The sequence below is a fragment of the Lithobates pipiens genome, unplaced genomic scaffold, assembly GCF_037356315.1.
Source record: "Lithobates pipiens isolate NorthernLeopardFrog02 unplaced genomic scaffold, aLitPip1_a1.2 Scaffold_18, whole genome shotgun sequence".
NCBI lineage: Eukaryota > Metazoa > Chordata > Amphibia > Anura > Ranidae > Lithobates > Lithobates pipiens.
Window position 1 is genome coordinate 328,907,128 of NW_027507758.1, and position 18,020 is coordinate 328,925,147.

At 44.1% G+C, this 18,020-nt stretch overlaps 2 protein-coding genes across 4 annotated transcripts in view; one reads left to right on the forward strand and one right to left on the reverse strand.

The window, feature by feature from the left end:
• DOP1A (DOP1 leucine zipper like protein A) overlaps window positions 1-4,151 on the reverse strand; it is a 133,367-nt gene extending 129,216 nt beyond the window's left edge. For all 3 annotated transcript variants that reach the window (XM_077487325.1, XM_077487326.1, XM_077487324.1), the window contains exon 1: window positions 4,060-4,151. The gene's annotated coding sequence lies outside the window, so the exon portion shown is untranslated. The remainder of the gene's footprint in view (window positions 1-4,059) is intronic.
• A 242-nt stretch (window positions 4,152-4,393) lies between these two features.
• Window positions 4,394-18,020, forward strand: part of UBE3D (ubiquitin protein ligase E3D) — a 307,383-nt gene continuing 293,756 nt past the window's right edge. Inside the window, exons 1-2 of the mRNA XM_077487328.1 lie at window positions 4,394-4,587; window positions 10,138-10,334. Coding sequence (XP_077343454.1) covers window positions 4,526-4,587; window positions 10,138-10,334 — 259 coding nt within the window. The 5' untranslated portion in view covers window positions 4,394-4,525. The remainder of the gene's footprint in view (window positions 4,588-10,137; window positions 10,335-18,020) is intronic.

Below are 18,020 nucleotides of genomic sequence, written 5' to 3' on the forward strand. Positions count from 1 at the left end.
AATTGGGGCTGATCCGAGGACTGGAGGAGAAGGAATTGGGGCTGATCCGAGGACTGGAGGAGAAGGAATTGGGGCTGATCCGAGGACTGGAGGAGAAGGGTGTGGGGCTGATCCGAGGACTGGAGGAGAAGGGTGTGGGGCTGATCCGAGGACTGGAGGAGAAGGGTGTGGGGCTGATCCGAGGACTGGAGGAGAAGGAATTGGGGCTGATCCGAGGACTGGAGGAGAAGGAATTGGGGCTGATCCGAGGACTGGAGGAGAAGGAATTGGGGCTGATCCGAGGACTGGAGGAGAAAGAATTGGGGCTGATCCAAGAACTGGAGAAGAAAGAATTGGGGCTGATCCGAGAACTGGAGGTGCAGCAATTGGGGCAGATCTGAGGACTGGAGGGGAAGGAACTGGGGCTGATCTGAGGACTGGAGTTGCAGGAATTGGGGCTGATCTGAGGACTGGAGGGGAAGGAACCGGGGCTGATCTGAGGACTGGAGGGGAAGGAACCGGGGCTGATCTGAGGACTGGAGGGGCAGGAACCGGGGCTGATCTGAGGACTGGAGGGGCAGGAACCGGGGCTGATCTGAGGACTGGAGGGGCAGGAACCGGGGCTGATCTGAGGACTGGAGGGGCAGGAACCGGGGCTGATCTGAGGACTGGAGGGGCAGGAACCGGGGCTGATCTGAGGACTGGAGGGGCAGGAACCGGGGCTGATCTGAGGACTGGAGGGGCAGGAACCGGGGCTGATCTGAGGACTGGAGGGGCAGGAACCGGGGCTGATCTGAGGACTGGAGGGGCAGGAACCGGGGCTGATCTGAGGACTGGAGGGGCAGGATGTTACTCAAGTAATTTACAGCATTTACTTTATAAAAAATCCTTTTCCTGATTAAGGGCCGGTTCACACTGCTGTGTGTTGCGAGATCGCATGTGATTCGCACCACACTGCAGTGCAAATCACATGCAATGTCTGTGCGATGCTAATTCAGTCATACAGATAGTGTGGCTGAATTTGCATCGCATTCGGACCAAACTCTCACAGGACCCTTTTTTTTGATCCGCAGCAGAATCGGATCACATGGGTGTTCACATCCATGTGATCTGATTCCTGTCTGAATTTGCAGATCGCACTGCGATATGCAAACTAATTTGGGGGTGTCATTAACTTTTAATTGACACTCTCAGCGGTCCCCATATGGCAGTGTGAACTGCCGCCAGGAGACATGCGACGCGGGAACCCGCAGTGGATTCGCACATTGCAGCAGTGTGAACCGGCCCTGAGAGTGTGAAGTTCACATCTTTTTTGTTATAACATCAGCACGATCAATTGGTTTCAAAACATTTTTTGGCACACTGTGCTCAAAAGGCTGCCTCCCCTGCTCTAGAGACCCCAATATCCGATACTCACTACACTCTGGAAAATGAACGGACGTTCCCTGTAACTTGTTTGGAGGTTGTATTCTTTACACTTTTGTATCTAAGATGACACATCCCCCTGTGGTCCAACATTACAAGGGGAGGCCCGCTGACCTGTGTACATAAGCCAAGTGTAGTGTTGTGCACAGGGGATTTATAGATTGTTTGTTAAATGTTTTGTATGCAGAGCTCTATTATTTGTAAGTACAGTATATGATCACTAAGAAAATATAAAATGTAATAAAGCAATGAAGGTGACTCAAACATTCACAGGTGGCAAACCAATCGCTGTGATTTAAAACACATGCACCAGGAAAGGTCAACTTCAGAGAATGTTTGCTGAGTGAATAATGTAAGCATCTGATATTGACTTGGTATCAGCTTTTTGCAGCCCCTCTTCAGAATAGCTCAGACTGGGGAAGGGAAAGCAGAATAGTGCAGTCTGAGAAAAAGAAAAGCAGAATAGCTCAGAGAAAGGGAAAAAGCATATTGAGGTAATCAGGTGTACTGCAGTATTATTAATGATTATATATATATATATATATATATATATATATATATACTCTGGGTGGACGCAGCCTGCCCCCCCCCCCAAAGCCTTCAGGACAGTAAACCAGCCCTTTGTTTAGAAAGTTTGGAGGCTCCTGCTTTAAACCATAGACTTCTCTATTCAGTGATAAACAAAATACATTTACAGCCTAGTACGCCAGCACAACACATGACATGAAATGCTTTGTAGTATTAACATTTGTGTTGCTTTATTGCTCAGTTCTACTAGGTGCAAGGCACTAAAAAAAGGTAATATAAAATGTATGTCTTGCGAGTCTGAGATACACACCCACATGATCATACCTTCACCTGGCCCGATCCAACAACACTATTATGCTTTCACATGACCTAATCTATAGGGGATCCCAATTATAATACCTAATCTGATCAACACATGACCTAACTTATAGGGGATCCAGATTATGATACATGATTGTACCTTCACATGACCTGACCTATAGGTGAACCAGATTATGGTTCCCGAATCAACACATGATCATACCTTCATATGACCTGACCTATGGGGGATCCCAATTATGATCCCTGATCAACACATGATCAGATCTATAAATGATGTCAGTCATAATACCTGATCCATATATGAACTGATTACCACATGATCATACATTCACATGACCTGATCCCACATGATCCTGAGCAGGATACCTTGTCCTGTCCAGATCCATATATGAGCTGCTCAACGCACAATTGTGCCTCCACATGACCTGATATATAAAAGATTCTGATTAGGGTACCTGATACTGATCCGATCAACACATGCTCATACCTTCATAGGACCTGATATATTAATGATATCAGAATACCCGATCAATGCATGATCATACTGCCAAATGACCTGATATAATAATGATGGCGATCAGAATACCCGATCAACGTATGATCATACAGTCGCACAACCCGATATTATAATGATGGCATCATAATAACTGATCAATACATGATCATCCCTTCAAATGACCTGATCTATTAATGATAGTGAGCATAATACCTGATCATACCTTCACATGACTTGGTCCTGAGCAGGATACCCGGTCCTGTCCAGATTCATATACAAGCTACTCAACACATGACCTGATATATAGGAGATCCCAATTATGATACCTGATCCTAATCTGATCAACACATGATAATACCTTCACATGACCTGATCTATTAATGATAGTGATCATAATACCTGATCATACCTTCACATGACTTGATATAATAATGATGGTGATCATAATACCTGATCAATATATGATCATACCTTAACACGACCTGATCTATTAATTATGCCAATCATATTACCTGATCATACCTTCACATGACTTGATCTATTAATGACAGCGATCTTAACACCCAATCAACACATGGTCACACCTTCACGTGACCTGATCTAGAAAGTAATCCCAAATATGATACATGATCTTGGTCTGATCATACCTTCATATGTCCTTATCTATTAATGATCCCAGTCACCATACCAGAATCTAATCTGAGCCATACATGAACACACCTTCACAGGGCCTGATCTACAAGTGATCCCAAATATGATACTGGATCCTGGTCTGATAAACACCCGATTATCCTCCACATGTCCCGATCTATACATGATCCCAACCTAATCAACATATGATCACACCTTCACAGGACCTCATCCCAATCACGATAGCTGCTGAACACAAGACAGTGCCTTCACATGACCTAGATATGATTCATCAGGTGTAATACTGCTACACACCTCAGTAGCACAGATATGTAGATCAAATACAATGATTGGGGTGTACATCCACCATATCTGTCCAATGTTTGATTATGATCATCCATGGTGATCTTTATCGTAGATCTTACCCACAGATAGAGCAATCAGTGCCCAGGCTGTGGTCAGACAGGGGGGATCTCAGCACCAGATGATATGTCTTGCTATGCCTATCTATTACCCCGATATCATTTGCCCCGCGTGACCCCGCACAGCTCCCACACTCTCCATTCAGGGCCGCCATGTACAGCCTGTGCCCGGGGACAATGCCAGGTCCCCTGTGCCATTACTGTGACCCCCTACACGGCTCCCTGTCCTGTCCAAGCATCATCTGAGTGGGCTCTCACCTGTGCAGTGCAACGACCAGCTGACAGCTCCCGGCATGCATCGGGAAAGCAAACCAGACCGGGGAGAGACGCTTGGACTATGCGACAGGAAGTCAATTCTAGATCTGCACCCCGCACGGCCATTTTTGAGACGGGAACTCTGCCCACACTAAGTAGTTGCAAATCGAATTACAGTTCGAACTGTTAAATCGTATTATATTGCCATATGTTAAGAAGGTCAGCGATGTGTTCACAGAGATAGCAGCCTAAAAAGACACACATTCGATAAGGTTTACTTGTGATTTGTGCCCCAAGCTCAGCGGATGTACAGGAAGCTCAGGTGACAACTCGGACCATTGCTGCAGACAGGCTCCTAGGCTGCAGTGTGTGATCGCGGCCGAATGGTGGCGCTGCAGTAGTTGTCTGTGAGAAGAGATCACACTTGCAAAGCTTCCTGCATGCTGGGACGGTGGCGGGATCACTGAACATGGGTTCTAGGCTACGGCTGGAGATAAGGAAGAACATGGAGATTGGCAGCCTGATACTGGGGTAATGAAATCACTTGGCTCAGATCTCTAGTGATTGTACATAGTGCTCAACTCATGTGGGAGCTCACAGGTATCAGTGCTGGCATGTGGGAGCACACCCCTCGCCTCTATATACACACATATTCCTGTATACACATGCATACATACCCCTGTATACACATGCATACATACCCCTGTATACACATGCATACATACCCCTGTATACACATGCATACATACCCCTGTATACACATGCATACATACCCCTGTATACACATGCATACATACCCCTGTATACACATGCATACATACCCCTGTATACACACACATATACAGTTGTGCTCATACGTTTACACACCCTGGATTTCTTGGCAATTTTTCAGAGAATATGAATAACACCAAAACATTTCTTAAACTCATGGTTAGAGTTTGGGTGAAGCAATTTATTATCATTCAACTGTGTTTAATCTTTTTATATCATAATGACAACAGAAACTACCCAAATATTCCTGATCAAAAGTTTACATACCCTAGTGATTTTGGCCTGATAACATGCACACAAGGTGACACAAAGGGGTTTGAATGGCTATTAAAGGTAACCATCCTCACCTGTGATCAGTTTGCTTGTAATTAGAATGTGTGTGTATAAAATGTCAGTGAGTTTCTGGACTCCTGACAGATCCTTGCATCTTTCATCCAGTGCTGCACTGGAGTTTCTGGATTCTGAGTCATGGGGAACGCAAAACAATTGTCAAATGATCTGCAGGGAAAGGGTAGTTGAACTGTATAAAACAGGAAAGGGATATAAAAAGATATCCAATGAACTCAGAATGCCAATCAGTCTTCAGACTCAAATCAAGAAGTGAAAAATTAGGGGTTCTGTTGAAACCAAACCCCAGTCAGGTAGAATAAAATTTAAGCCACAACTGCCAGAAAAATAGTTTGGGATGTAAAGAAAAACCCACAAATAACTTCAGGTGAAATACAGGACTCTCTGAAAACATGTGGTGTGGCTGTTTTAAGATGCACAATAAGGAGACACTTGAAGAAAGATGGGCTGCATGGTCAAGTCACCAGAAGAAAGCCATTACTTTGCAGATGCCACAAAGTATCCCACTTACAATACACCAAACCGCACAGAGACAAGCCTCAAACCTTCTGACACAAAGTAATTTGGAGTGATGAGACCAAAATGTAGCTTTTTGGCCACAACAATAAATTCTACATTTGGAGAGCAGTCAACAAGGTCTATGATGAAGGATACGGAGAGTGAATTGCTAATGTTTTGGGGATGTGTGGGCTACAAAGGCACAGGAAATTTGGTCAAAATTGATAGCAAGATGAATGCAGTATGTTATCAAAAAATACTGGAGGAATATTTGCATTCATCAGCCAGGAAGCTGCACAGGGAATAAAGTGAAGGTTCTGGAGTGGCCATCTCAGTCTCCTGACCTCAATATCATTTTGCCACTCTGGGGAGATCTCAAACGTGCAGTTCATGCAAGACAGCCCAAGAATTTACAGGAACTGGAGGCTTTTTGCCAAGAGGAATGGGCAGCTTTACCATCTGAGAAGATAAAGAGCCTTTTCCACAAATACTACTAAAGACTTCAAGCTGTCATTGATGTTAAAGGGGATATATATATATATATATATATATATATATATATATATACGCACACTATTAAAGTGGTTGTAAACCCTTACAAACCACTTTGACCTACAGGTAAGCCTAGATTAAGGTTATATATAGGTTTAGGAGATATTTGCCCGAAAACAGGCACTGCTGTCTACGGCGCATGCGCCGTATACAGCGGCGCGCACTGAGCGCGGCATTCTCAGCGACGGAGCTGCCGTGCGTGTCGGCTCCCGTGCGCGGGAGTGACGTCATCGCAGCTTCACCGAATGACAGCAGCGGAGCTGCGAGACCCCACCAAGAAGATGGATGTGGCGGACTACAGGGGACAGCGGTGACTTCGCTGGCTCCTGTGTCAGGTAAGTGACACATAATGGGCTACTATGCGATGCATAGTAGTCCATTATGCTTTGCCTTTGCAGGGAATGAAAGAGGAAGTAAACTCATCAGGGTTTACTTCCTCTTTAAGAACTGGGGTATGTAAACTTTTGAACAGGGTAATTTGGGTAATTTCTGTTGTGATTATGATATAAAGAGTAAACACAGTTGATTGTTAATAAATGGCTTCAGCCAAACACTAATCATGAGTGAAAGAAATGTTTTTGTTTTATCATTCATATTCTCTGATAAATGGCCAAGAAATCATAAATTCTGCCAGGGTATGTAAACTTATGAGCACAACTATGTGTATGTATATGTGTGTATATAATATACATTGCTGCAGAGGTTGAAGGGGTGTGAGGTCAGCCTGTCAGTGCTCAGACCATACGCTACACACTGCATCAAATTGCTCTGCATGGCTATCGTCCCAAAAGGAAGCCTCCAAGATCAGCACTGCCTTGCTAAAGCAGAGGGTAAAGATGATGGACTGGCAAAGCATGTCTCCAGACCTAAACCCTATTGAGCATCTGTGGGACATCCTCAAATGGAAGGTGGTGGAGTACAAGGTCTCTAACATCCACCAGCTCCGTGATGTCATCATGGAGGAGTGGAAGAGGACTGTGGTGGCAACCTGTGAAGCTCTGGTGAACTCCGTGCCCAAGAGGGTTAAGTCAGTGCTGGAAAATAATGGTGGCCACACATAATATTGACACTTTGGGCCCAGTTTGGACATTTTCACTTAGGGGTGTACTCACTTTAGTTGCCAGCGGTTTAGACATTAATGGCTGCATGTTGAGTTATTTTGAGGAGACGGCAAATGTAGACTGTTGTACAAGCTGTACACTCACTACTTTATGTTGTAGCAAAGTGTCATTTCTTTAGTGTTGTCACATGAAAAGATCTAATAAAATATTTACAAAAATGTGAGGGGTGTACTCACTTTTGTCAAATACTGTATGTGTGATATATAAATATACCGTATTCATCAGCATATATCGCGCACCTTTTCCCCCTTGAAATCAGGGGAAACTCGTGGGTGTATGTTATACGCCGATCCCCCGCCGTTTCTCTGCTTTTCGGCCGTTCTCGGCTATTTTCATCCAAAAGCCGCAGAGAATGGCCGAAAATAGCCGAGAGCTACTGAGCACCGCAGAGATGCACGGGACATCCGCTCTGTATCTTAGCAGTGCCATTTTTAAACAGCAAGCCGGCAAAGACACTGTGACAAGGCTGCAAATGACATTGACAAGGCTGCATTGATGGGCATTTAAATGAAAGTTTTTTTTTTTTTTCCTTAAACTTCCCTCCTAAACTTGAGGTGCATGTTATACGTCGATAAATACAGTATATACTTTTTTTATATATATCTCGTTCACAAATCTGTGTATATCTGTGTTAGTGAGCACTTTTGCTTTGCCAATATATTCCATCCACCTCACAGGTGTGGCATATCAAAATGCTGATTAGACAGCATGATTATTGCACAAGTGTGTCTTAGGCTGGCCACAATAAAAGGCCACTCTAAAATGTGCACTTTTACTGTATTGGGAGGTCGGGGGTGGGGGGGGGGGTCTGAAAACCAGTCAGTATCTGGTGTGACAACCATTTCCCTCATGCAGTGCAGCACATCTCCTTCACATAGAGTTAATCAGGGTGTTGATTGTGACCTGTGGAATGTTGGTCCATTCCTCTTCAAAGGCTGTGCGAAGTTGCTGGATGTTGGTAGGATTTGGAACACGCTGTCATATACGCCGATCCAGAGCATCCCAAACATACTCAATGGGTGACATGAGTATGCTGGCCATGCAAGAACTGGGATGTTTTCAGCTTCCAGGAATTGTGTACTGATCCTTACAACATGGGCCCATACATTATCATGCTGTAATATGAGGTGATGGTCGTGGATGAAAAGCACAACAATGGGTCTCAGGATCTCGTCATGGTATCTGTTAATTCAAAATGGCATCAATAAAATGCACCTGTGTTTGTTCTTAGCATATGCCTGCCCATACCATAACCCCACTGCCACCATGGGCCACTTGATCTAAAATGTTGACATCACCAAACCGCTCACCCACACAATGCCATACACGCTGTCTGCCAACTGCCCTGTACAGTGGAAACCGGGATTCATCTGTGAAGAGGACACCTCTCCAAAGTGCTGGATGCCGTCGAATGTGAGCATTTGCCCCATCAAATCGGTTATGATGATGAACTGCAGTCAGATTGAGACTCCAAAGAGGATGACAAGCATGCAGCTGAGCTTTCCTGAGAAGGTTTGACAGTTTGTGCAGAAATTCTTTGGTTATCCAAACCGATTGTTGCAGCAGCTGTCTGGGTGGCTGGTCTCAGAAAATCTTGGAGGTGAAGATGCTGGATGTGGAGGTCCTCGGCTGGTGTGGTTACATGTGGTCTGCGGTTGTGAGGCCGGTTGAATGTACTGCCAATATCTCTGAAACGCTTTTGGAGATGGCTTATGGTAGAGAAATGAACATTCAATTCAAGGACAACAGCTCTGGTGGACGTTCTGCAGTCAGCATGCCAACTGCATGTTCCCTCAAAACTGGTGACATTCTGCTGTGTGATAAAACTGCACATTTTAGAGTAGCCTTTTATTGTGGCCAGCCTAAGGCACACCTGTGCAATAATCATAATAATCTAATCCGCACCTTGATATGCCAAACCTGTGCGGTGGATGGATTATCTCGGCAAAGGAGAAGTGCTCACTAACACAGATTTAGACAGATTTGTGAACAATATTTAAGAGAAATAGGCCTTTTGTGTACATTACATACAATTGTGTAGATCTCTGTGTTCAGCTCATGATAAATCGGGGCAAACACAAGTTTTGCGCATATATGTGTGTGTGTGTGTGTGTGTGTGTGTATATATATATGTGTATATATATATATATGTGTATATGTGTGTATATATATATACATATACACACACATAGGATTCTTCTGTCTTCTCTTATTGTCATTAGGGGCAAATGAAAAGCACTGCTTAAAGAGGAACTGCAGTCTGCTCACATAATTTGTAATAAAAACATCTTTGCCATTCTGAAGCTTCCCTTCAATCACTTTGTATATTATCCAGCAATGTAATGGGCTCGGCAGCAGTCTTTTATAGGCCAGTAAGTGGCCATGTCTTTAACATTGTGCGCCTATTGCGTACGCCAATTAGCACCGTCACACATGCAAGTTTGCACATTAGCACCATCACTAACCCACGTATGCCCATTTGTTCTAATTGCACCAGTGCGCATGACAATACGCTGGAAGCAACCATTACCAGTACTAGCACCATCGTGCCTTTTAAATGATATTTTTGCCATATGCATACTTGATGGTTACAGATATGTCTTATCTTAATTGTTTCCAAGAAATAGGTTGATTTATTTATGCTGTATTCACTTTGGACCTGATGAAGAACAGGGAATGTCTGCAACTGATGCATTTGTTGATTTGAATCAAAAGTGAATAACTTTTGAAATGTTTGCTGTAACCTGTACACTCTCCTTTTTCATACTCTTTTATGCGTTTGTCTTTTTAGTGGCCTTGAAGGAAAAAGATTTCCAATTGATGTTTCTGTGAGTCAATCAGCTTTGCAAATTCAATCTCCGGATAGCTGTGACCAGCTACATCTGCCACAAGAGGTCAAGCTAGTTCCTTCAACGTGTAGATATGTACAGCACGTCTCTGGGGAAGGTTTGCATGTAAGGATGAAGGCTCACGTTGACTACAAAAGAGGTACTGGCTCTGTAAACGAAGAATTTATGAAGAACTGAAAACAGATTATTAAAAACCTAATCCAAGACCAACAAATTACATTGGCAAATGTTATTAAAGTTGAAAAGAGTGTTAGCCTATGGCAGGGCTTGACAAATCCCAGGCGTGCCATTCTCCCCCCCCCCCCCCCCACACCCCCCCAGCAGCTGATCACAGGTCAAGGTAAAGGGCCAATCACAGCAGCTCTTTTATTTATTTCCTCAGTGCTGTCACGGTGTGAGGATAATCGGCTATCCGGTGATGGAGACATTTACACTGATAATCAGGGCACTTGATCAGTGACCATCAGTGCAGCATATCGGTGCCACCTTTCAGTGCCAATCGATGCTACCTTATTGGTACAGCCTCGTCGGTGTCTATTAGTGCATCTTGCACCACACATCAGTGAAGAACAATTACTTATTTGTAAAATTTTATAACAGAAAAGAACAAAAAGGTTTTGTGTTTTTCATAATTTTTGGTCTTTGTTTAGCAAAAAAACTAAGTAAATACCCCCAAAGAAAAGCTCTATTTGTGTGAAAAAATAAATAAAAATGTAACACGTTTTCAGCGTTGCATGACCACACAATTGATTCAAAGTGTGACAGCACTGAAAATTGGCTTGGTCAGGAAAGGGGGTGAAAGTGCCCAGTAGGCAAGTGGTTAAAAAAAGCTGACTTCTAGATTTAAAGAAATTGTCAAGCCCTATCCTATGGGGTTGCTTTACTAAAACCGGAGAGTGCAAAATCTGTTGCAACTGCATGGTAGCCAATTGGCTTCTAACGTCAGCTTGTTTAAGTGTTGACAATAAAACCTGGAAACTTTACAGTTTGCAACCCCCCTCCCCCAAACTGCAAACATGTTTCATGTTAACACAGTGGTAGCATTAATGATGGCCATAAAGATTGACTTCTCTTTTAAAACTATGCATTTATTTAATTGAGAATAACATTCAGGTCTTTAGTTAAATTTGGGATCCTCAATTTCATTGGAGTACCACAAGTTTAGAATATATCCAAAAAAATACAAAAAACACTTTGACCTACAGGTAAGCCTACACGGTTTAGGAGATATTTACAAAAAGACTGGCGCACTGGGCATGCCACTGCTAACGGCGATATGCCATTAGTGGCGGCTCCCGTGCGCATGCACGGGAGTGACGTCATCGCTGCTCCGGCGCTGTGAGTGGCCAAAGCAGCGATACCCGGAAAAAGATGGACGCTCCATGCTACAGGGGACAGCGGTGACATCGCTGGCTCCTGTGTCAGGTAAGTGACACATAATGGGCTACTATGTGATGCATAGTAGCCCATTATGCTTTACCTTTGCAGGGATACAAAGGGGAAGTAAACCCATCAGGCAAACAGCTTGCACAAGATAAGTTCCAAATGCCAATTTATTTTACAGTATATTTGGATGTGGAGCACGTAAAGCAGAGTTCCAAGCTTTTTTTGTTTCAGATACAAAAATTATAGCTGCTGACTTTTAATAAACAGGCTCTTACCTGCCCCACAATCCAGCGATCGCTTTTTTCCTCTGGCAAGTTTGGGGGGATATTGCTTCACCAGACACCCCCCACCTGGACTGAACTCTTCCCCCTCTTCACAAGGCTAAACATTAGGAGAGAGCTAAAGCACAATCGGTGATGATGTTTTTTTTCTTTCACCGCCCCTAGCGTGGCAGCGACTTTCAGGTCTCCTCCCTGCCATCCCTCCCTCCCACACAAGCTGATCCCGGCGGATAGGAGTCCCACGTGGGAAAACTTTTTTTGAGAAAGAGAGAAAGGAGGGGGGCAGGGCTTAGCGCAGCGTTGGCGTCCTCCAACGCCGCCGTGGGAGTGTGTTGTAAAAACTCAATTTGTGCTGGCTGCAAGTTGTCGGAGGGACACGAGCTAAGAGGGGCATGAAAGTGATTTGGTGACACAGGCATTTGCTATTTGACACATTTATGATTTGCATCAGGCTGAGCATTAATCGCAGTGGCTGAACTATTGCTCAAGCAGTGGATGTGATTTCTTCTGATAGTACTTCTGCTATTGTGCATAAGGCTATGGTCAGAAGGGGGGTTGAAACACCCCCAAAAAAGGGCTAAAAGGGTCTCCCTCAAGCTCTGGAAAGCCTACTCATCGCTACAATGGCATCCTTCCCTGAGAGGGGGTAGCTGGTCAGAGTGAGCATCAGGGCCATGAAATGTTTGCAACTGTCTTCAACACTGCAGCCCCTGTTTGTTACTAAAAAGGTATTTTTTCCTCAGCCATGATAGGATTTAAAAAAAAAAAGGTTAGCGGTTTTAATCGCATTCCCAGTGTGGGACAAAATGTGACCGGTTCTCTTCCATTACCAAGGACCCTCAAATTGAGGAACTAGGGGCAGGAGACAATGAAATCCCTCAGGGGACCATGGTGTAAGGCTAATGACTCCTCTTCGGAGGTTTCAAATACGGGTGTATCAGCTTTCACAATCTAAGATTTATGGTGTAATTTCTTGCTGAATGGTCCACTCCACATTTATGTACCTTTTTAACTGAGTGTTTGGGTTCGCTAAAGCCTCCTCAATCTGTGCATACCTTTCCTGTCCATTCATTGCTGGAAAAGCTTTTTTGTATCTTATTGGATCACCCAGATAAGCATTTTTTTTTTCCCCCCTCCTAAAAGTTTTCATGCTTTATCCTGTGGTGGAGGAAATTCACTAAAAGTGGGGTATACCAGCAATTAATGCTGCTATATCCTCTGGGAATAAGAGTTTGACTTGTCCGGCAGACAATGCTCAAATGCTTAGGGATCCAACGGATAAAAATTTGGAATTCCTATTTAACCACTTCAGCCCCGGACCAATTAACAGCCTAAGGTCCAGAGGTCTTTTTGCAATTTCGCACTGCATTGCTTTAACTGGTATTTGCGCGGTCATGCAATGTTGTATCCAAACTAAATTTGCGTCCTTTTCTTCCCACAAATAGAGCTTTCTTTTGATGGTATTTGATTGCCTCTGCGATTTTTACTTTTTGCGATATAAATGGAAAAAGACCGAAAATTTAGAGAAAAAAATATATTTTCTACTTTGTTATAAGAAAAATCGAATAAACTCAATTTTAGTCATACATTTAGGGCAAAATTTATTCAGCCACATGTCTTTAGTAAAAAAAAATGTCAATAAGCGTATATATTGGTTTGTGCAAAAGTTATAGCGTCTACAAACTAAGTACATTTTCTGGAATTTACACAGCTTTTAATTTATGACTGCCTATCTCATTTCTTGAGGTGCTAAAATGGCAGGGCAGTACAAACCCCCCCCCCCCAAATGACCCCATTTTGGAAAGTAGACACCCCAAGGAAATTGTTGAGGGGCATGTTGAGCCCATTGAATATTTTTTTTTTTTTTTTTTGTCCCAAGTGATTGAATAATGACACGCAAAAAAAAAAAAAAAAAGTTGTCACTAAATGATATATTGCTCACACATGCCATAGTTATATGTGGAATTGCACCCCAAAATATATTCTGCTGCTTCTCCTGAGTACGGGGATACCACATATGTGGGACTTTTTGGGAATCTAGCCGCGTACGGTACCCCGAAAACCAATCACTGCCTTCAGGATTTCTAAGGGTGCAAATTTTTGATTTCACTCCTCACTACCGATCACAGTTTCGAAGGCCATAAATGCCAAAATAGCACAAAACCTGCCCAAATGACCCCATTTTGGAAAGTAGACACCCCAAGCTATTTACTGAGAGGCATGTTGAGTCCATGAAATATTTTATATTTTGCCACAAGTTGCAGTAATATTACAATTTTTTTTTTTTTTTTGCACAAAGTTGTCACTAAATTTATATATTGCTCACACATGCTATGGGCATTAGTGAAATTACACCCCAAAATAAATTCTGCTGCTTCTCCCGAGTACGGGGATACCACATGTGGGGGACTTTTTGGGAGTCTAGCCATGTACAGGACCCCGAAAACCAAGCACTGCCTTCCGGATTTAAATATAAAACGCTACAAAAAAAACTGTTAGCGATGGCAGGGATCAGGCCTGACTCTGTGAACGCTGCAGTTATGTGTTTAGTGTTTTGTAAGTGACAGTGAACGATCGATACTGCACTTGGGTGGGCTGGGCAGAGGGGCAAAACGCAGGTGCCAGCAGGTATCTGGGCTGATCCCGCTAACAATGCGAACCCTAAACTGCTGGGGATCTGTTCAGATTCTAGACCACTACGGGAGGTGTATGCTTTGCGCGTGAGTGTTAGCGGTACTGGCACTAACCTAGGGCTGCCTCGGGCGACGCAGACCCTGACCCTAAAACCTAATTGATATCACCCGCCGGGTGATCAGGGGGTTAAACCTTTTTTGGGTAATAAATGGTGGGTGCCCTGATGCTATAAAAAGCAAACTAACCAGAGTCGCCCGTAACACTTACACAGTGATCACTGGTGAAAGGGTTAACTAGGGGCAATCAGGGGGTTAAAATCTTTGGTAGTGAATGGGGGTCCCTGGCGCTATATAAAAACCTGACGGGAAACCTAAATAACTAACTGGCTAACCAGCGTCACCAGTGACACTTATACGGTGATCGCTGGTGAAAGGGTTGGCTAGGGGCAATCGGGGAGTTAAAACCATTATTGGGTAGTATATGGGAGTACCTAGCGCTATAAAAACCTGGCGGTGAACCTAAAAAAATAACTAGCTACCTAGTTTGTGTGCGGTTTGTGTGCCTATGTGTGCCTACATGTGCCTACATGTCAGTGTAGTGTTGGTGCACACTTACTTTCACTGTTCTCCTCGTAGTTCGGTCAAAAAGACCGCCCCGAGGAGAATGACATCACTTCCTCCCTGCCTGTGTTTACTATACACAGCGGGGGAAGCTTCTCATTGGCCAGGAGTGATCGAGAGGGGATGGCCAGAAACCAACGGCCATCCCCTCATCCCGGATCACTCCTGCAGTGAAACGGACCGCTGCATCCAGCGGGAGGGGGTCCGATTGGACCCCCTACCCGCTGGAAGGCGAGCACGTACATGTACGTGCTTGTGCCTGTCGGTGCCATTGCACCGACATACATTGCCATTGCCTTAAGTGGTTAAAAAAAAAAAACACACTTTTTCTCTGGCAGATTGAGTGTCTTAGCCTGCACTGATTAGTAACTTGTTAATCGTTGAGAGACCAGTTTAAACAGGTGTTCAAAGTTATCCTGCTCAGCAGCTTCAGGATCGGGCAAGCTACTAGCAGCTTTGTTTGCAATAGTTGCTATGAGAGATTCTATCCTTCAGGCCTTTGTGCCCTTCGCTAAGCACCATGCAAGAAGCTCCTGGCTAGTCTTCCTTTTGCGCTAGCTATTTGGGGATGGTTTAGGTAATACAGCCAAAGAAATTTTAGGGGAAAAAGTACCCCTTTGCCATTTAAGAAAAGGAGTAAATGTATTTAATTTTAAACACTCCAGGCAGTCACGACAGCCTCTGCCATCAAGTTCAAAAGGTAATCCTCAGGGTCACCCCCAGGGACAAAAGAGGTCTTGGGGGAGGAAGCCTACAAAATACTGAAGCCTCCTTTTTTTTTTTTTTAAGGAGGCGCCCCCGCTTGCTCGAATAGGGGGAATTCTTCTGCAGTTCTCAAGGATCTGAGGAAGAGTGTCGATGGATGGGGGACTTCCTCAATAGCTCCAAGGTACAAACTGGAGTTCTGAGAGTTCCCGTCTCCGCGTTTTCTCTGATCAAATGCTCCTAAGGATCCAGAGAAAAAGAGATCTTTCTCTCAAGCATTCGACCATCTTTTGGCAGAGGTTTGTTGTGTTCAAACCTTTTTTTCCAAAACCCGAATGGACGTTCTGGATCTCAAAAATCTAAATTTCCTGAATATAACCACTCTTTTTTTTTTTTTTCACATGGAGTCAATCCAGTCAGTTATATCCATCCTTCAAGGAGAACTTCTGGCATCAATCGACATCAAAGATGCATACCTCCATGTGCCTGTTTCCTCAAGCACTAGTAATATCTACTTTCAAGGTGGAAAATCTTCATTTTCAGTGTGTAGCTCTGCTTTTTGGTCCAGGCACTACACTTTGAGTGTTTACAAAGGTTCTGGCCCCTCTTCTAGCCAGATTAAGGGCCCAAGGTATAACAATTATGGTTTACCTAGGTGATCTGTTCTTGATGGTCCATTCGGTAGCCCGCTTAGACCAAAGTATGGTCACCACATTCAAATACCTAGAATATCTAGGTCGGATTCTCAACCTAGAAGAAATCTTCTTTAAAACCATGAAGAAGGCTAAAATACTTGGGTTTGATCATAGATACACCCAGAAAAGGGTATTCTTGCCCCAGGCAAAGATCAGCGCTATAAAAGGAACTGATTCAGGTGGTCAAAGCAAGATGAATTCTTCTATTCAGCTTTGCATGAGGTTGTTGGGAAAGATGGTGACTTCATTCGAGGCCATTCCTTATGCTCAGTTGCATTTGAGACTGCTGCAAAAGGTGTCGGACTCCAAAGATCTACAGCCACATTACCCTGAAAGTGCCCAATCTTGGAGGCTAAGCGGGGTCAGGTCTGGTTAGTGCATGGATGGGAGACCGCCTAGAAATACCAGATGCTGTAGGCTGGGTGCGCTGGAGCCTCAGTTCATGGTTAATAACCAAGAATCTGCAAAGGGGAAAATCCTTCCTTCAGTTACCTGGGAAGTGGTAACAACATATGCCAACCTTTTTTGGGTTGGGGAGCAGTCCTGGAAGAGGCAACTGCCCAAGAGAAATGGCCCAGATCAGAAATAGCCTTGCCCATTAACATTCTGAATTTCAGGCAGAGCACTTGGTTCTGAGGGCCTGAATTTTCACTTTACGAAATTGTCCTGCCAGGATTCAATCCGACAATGTCACAACACTCCTAAACTCCTGCATTTGCAAATGAGCTTGTTCTGCTGAAACACTTCAGAATTACTGGCTGGATCACCAGGTGAACATAAAAGAAAGCGAGCCTAAAAAAGGAAACGTATGTAGCCATCACATCTAAGAATTTTGAGCTGAAATATAACGGTTTGTTAGCATATTCTTTACTGGTATGTTCAGAAAGAGTTGCTTTCTCCACACTGTATAATACAATAAATAAAACATGGAGAGTAGCAGTCCAGCATAATGGCTACAGCAGGTGTTAAGACTTTTAGGCTCTGTTCACACCATGGCGTTCCAGATAAGGGGAGGAATACCTGCGACTTTTGCCTGTGATCCCGAATCGCTGAAAAACAGACGCGTTTGCGATCCCCGTTACTTTTAATGGCACCCCAATTGGTCTCAGAACTTCTTTTGGGTGACAGGTGTCCCGTCATTCTGTTTGTGCAATTTTACTGCTATTCATTGGGCGACAATCGCTGCAAAATCGCTCCACAAACGGAGTGACATTGAAAGTAATGGAGATCCCCAGTGCATCCTGCATTTGGCGGCAAATGGGGATCGTGGGCAGAATCGTGACTATTCTGCCCCCCGATCCGGAACGCCATGCTGTGAATGGAGCCAGAATCTCAATCATAATGTCTTACCAACATTAGCTACTGTCGGGTAGTTCGACTTTCCAGTATCTACCAAAAACCGAGATTATTTTGGGTAGGTCTTCACGATAGGTGGGACTTCTTGACGTGCCTCTGGATAGCCATGTGCATGCGCGCACCGGACCCGTGTTGCCATTGAGATATG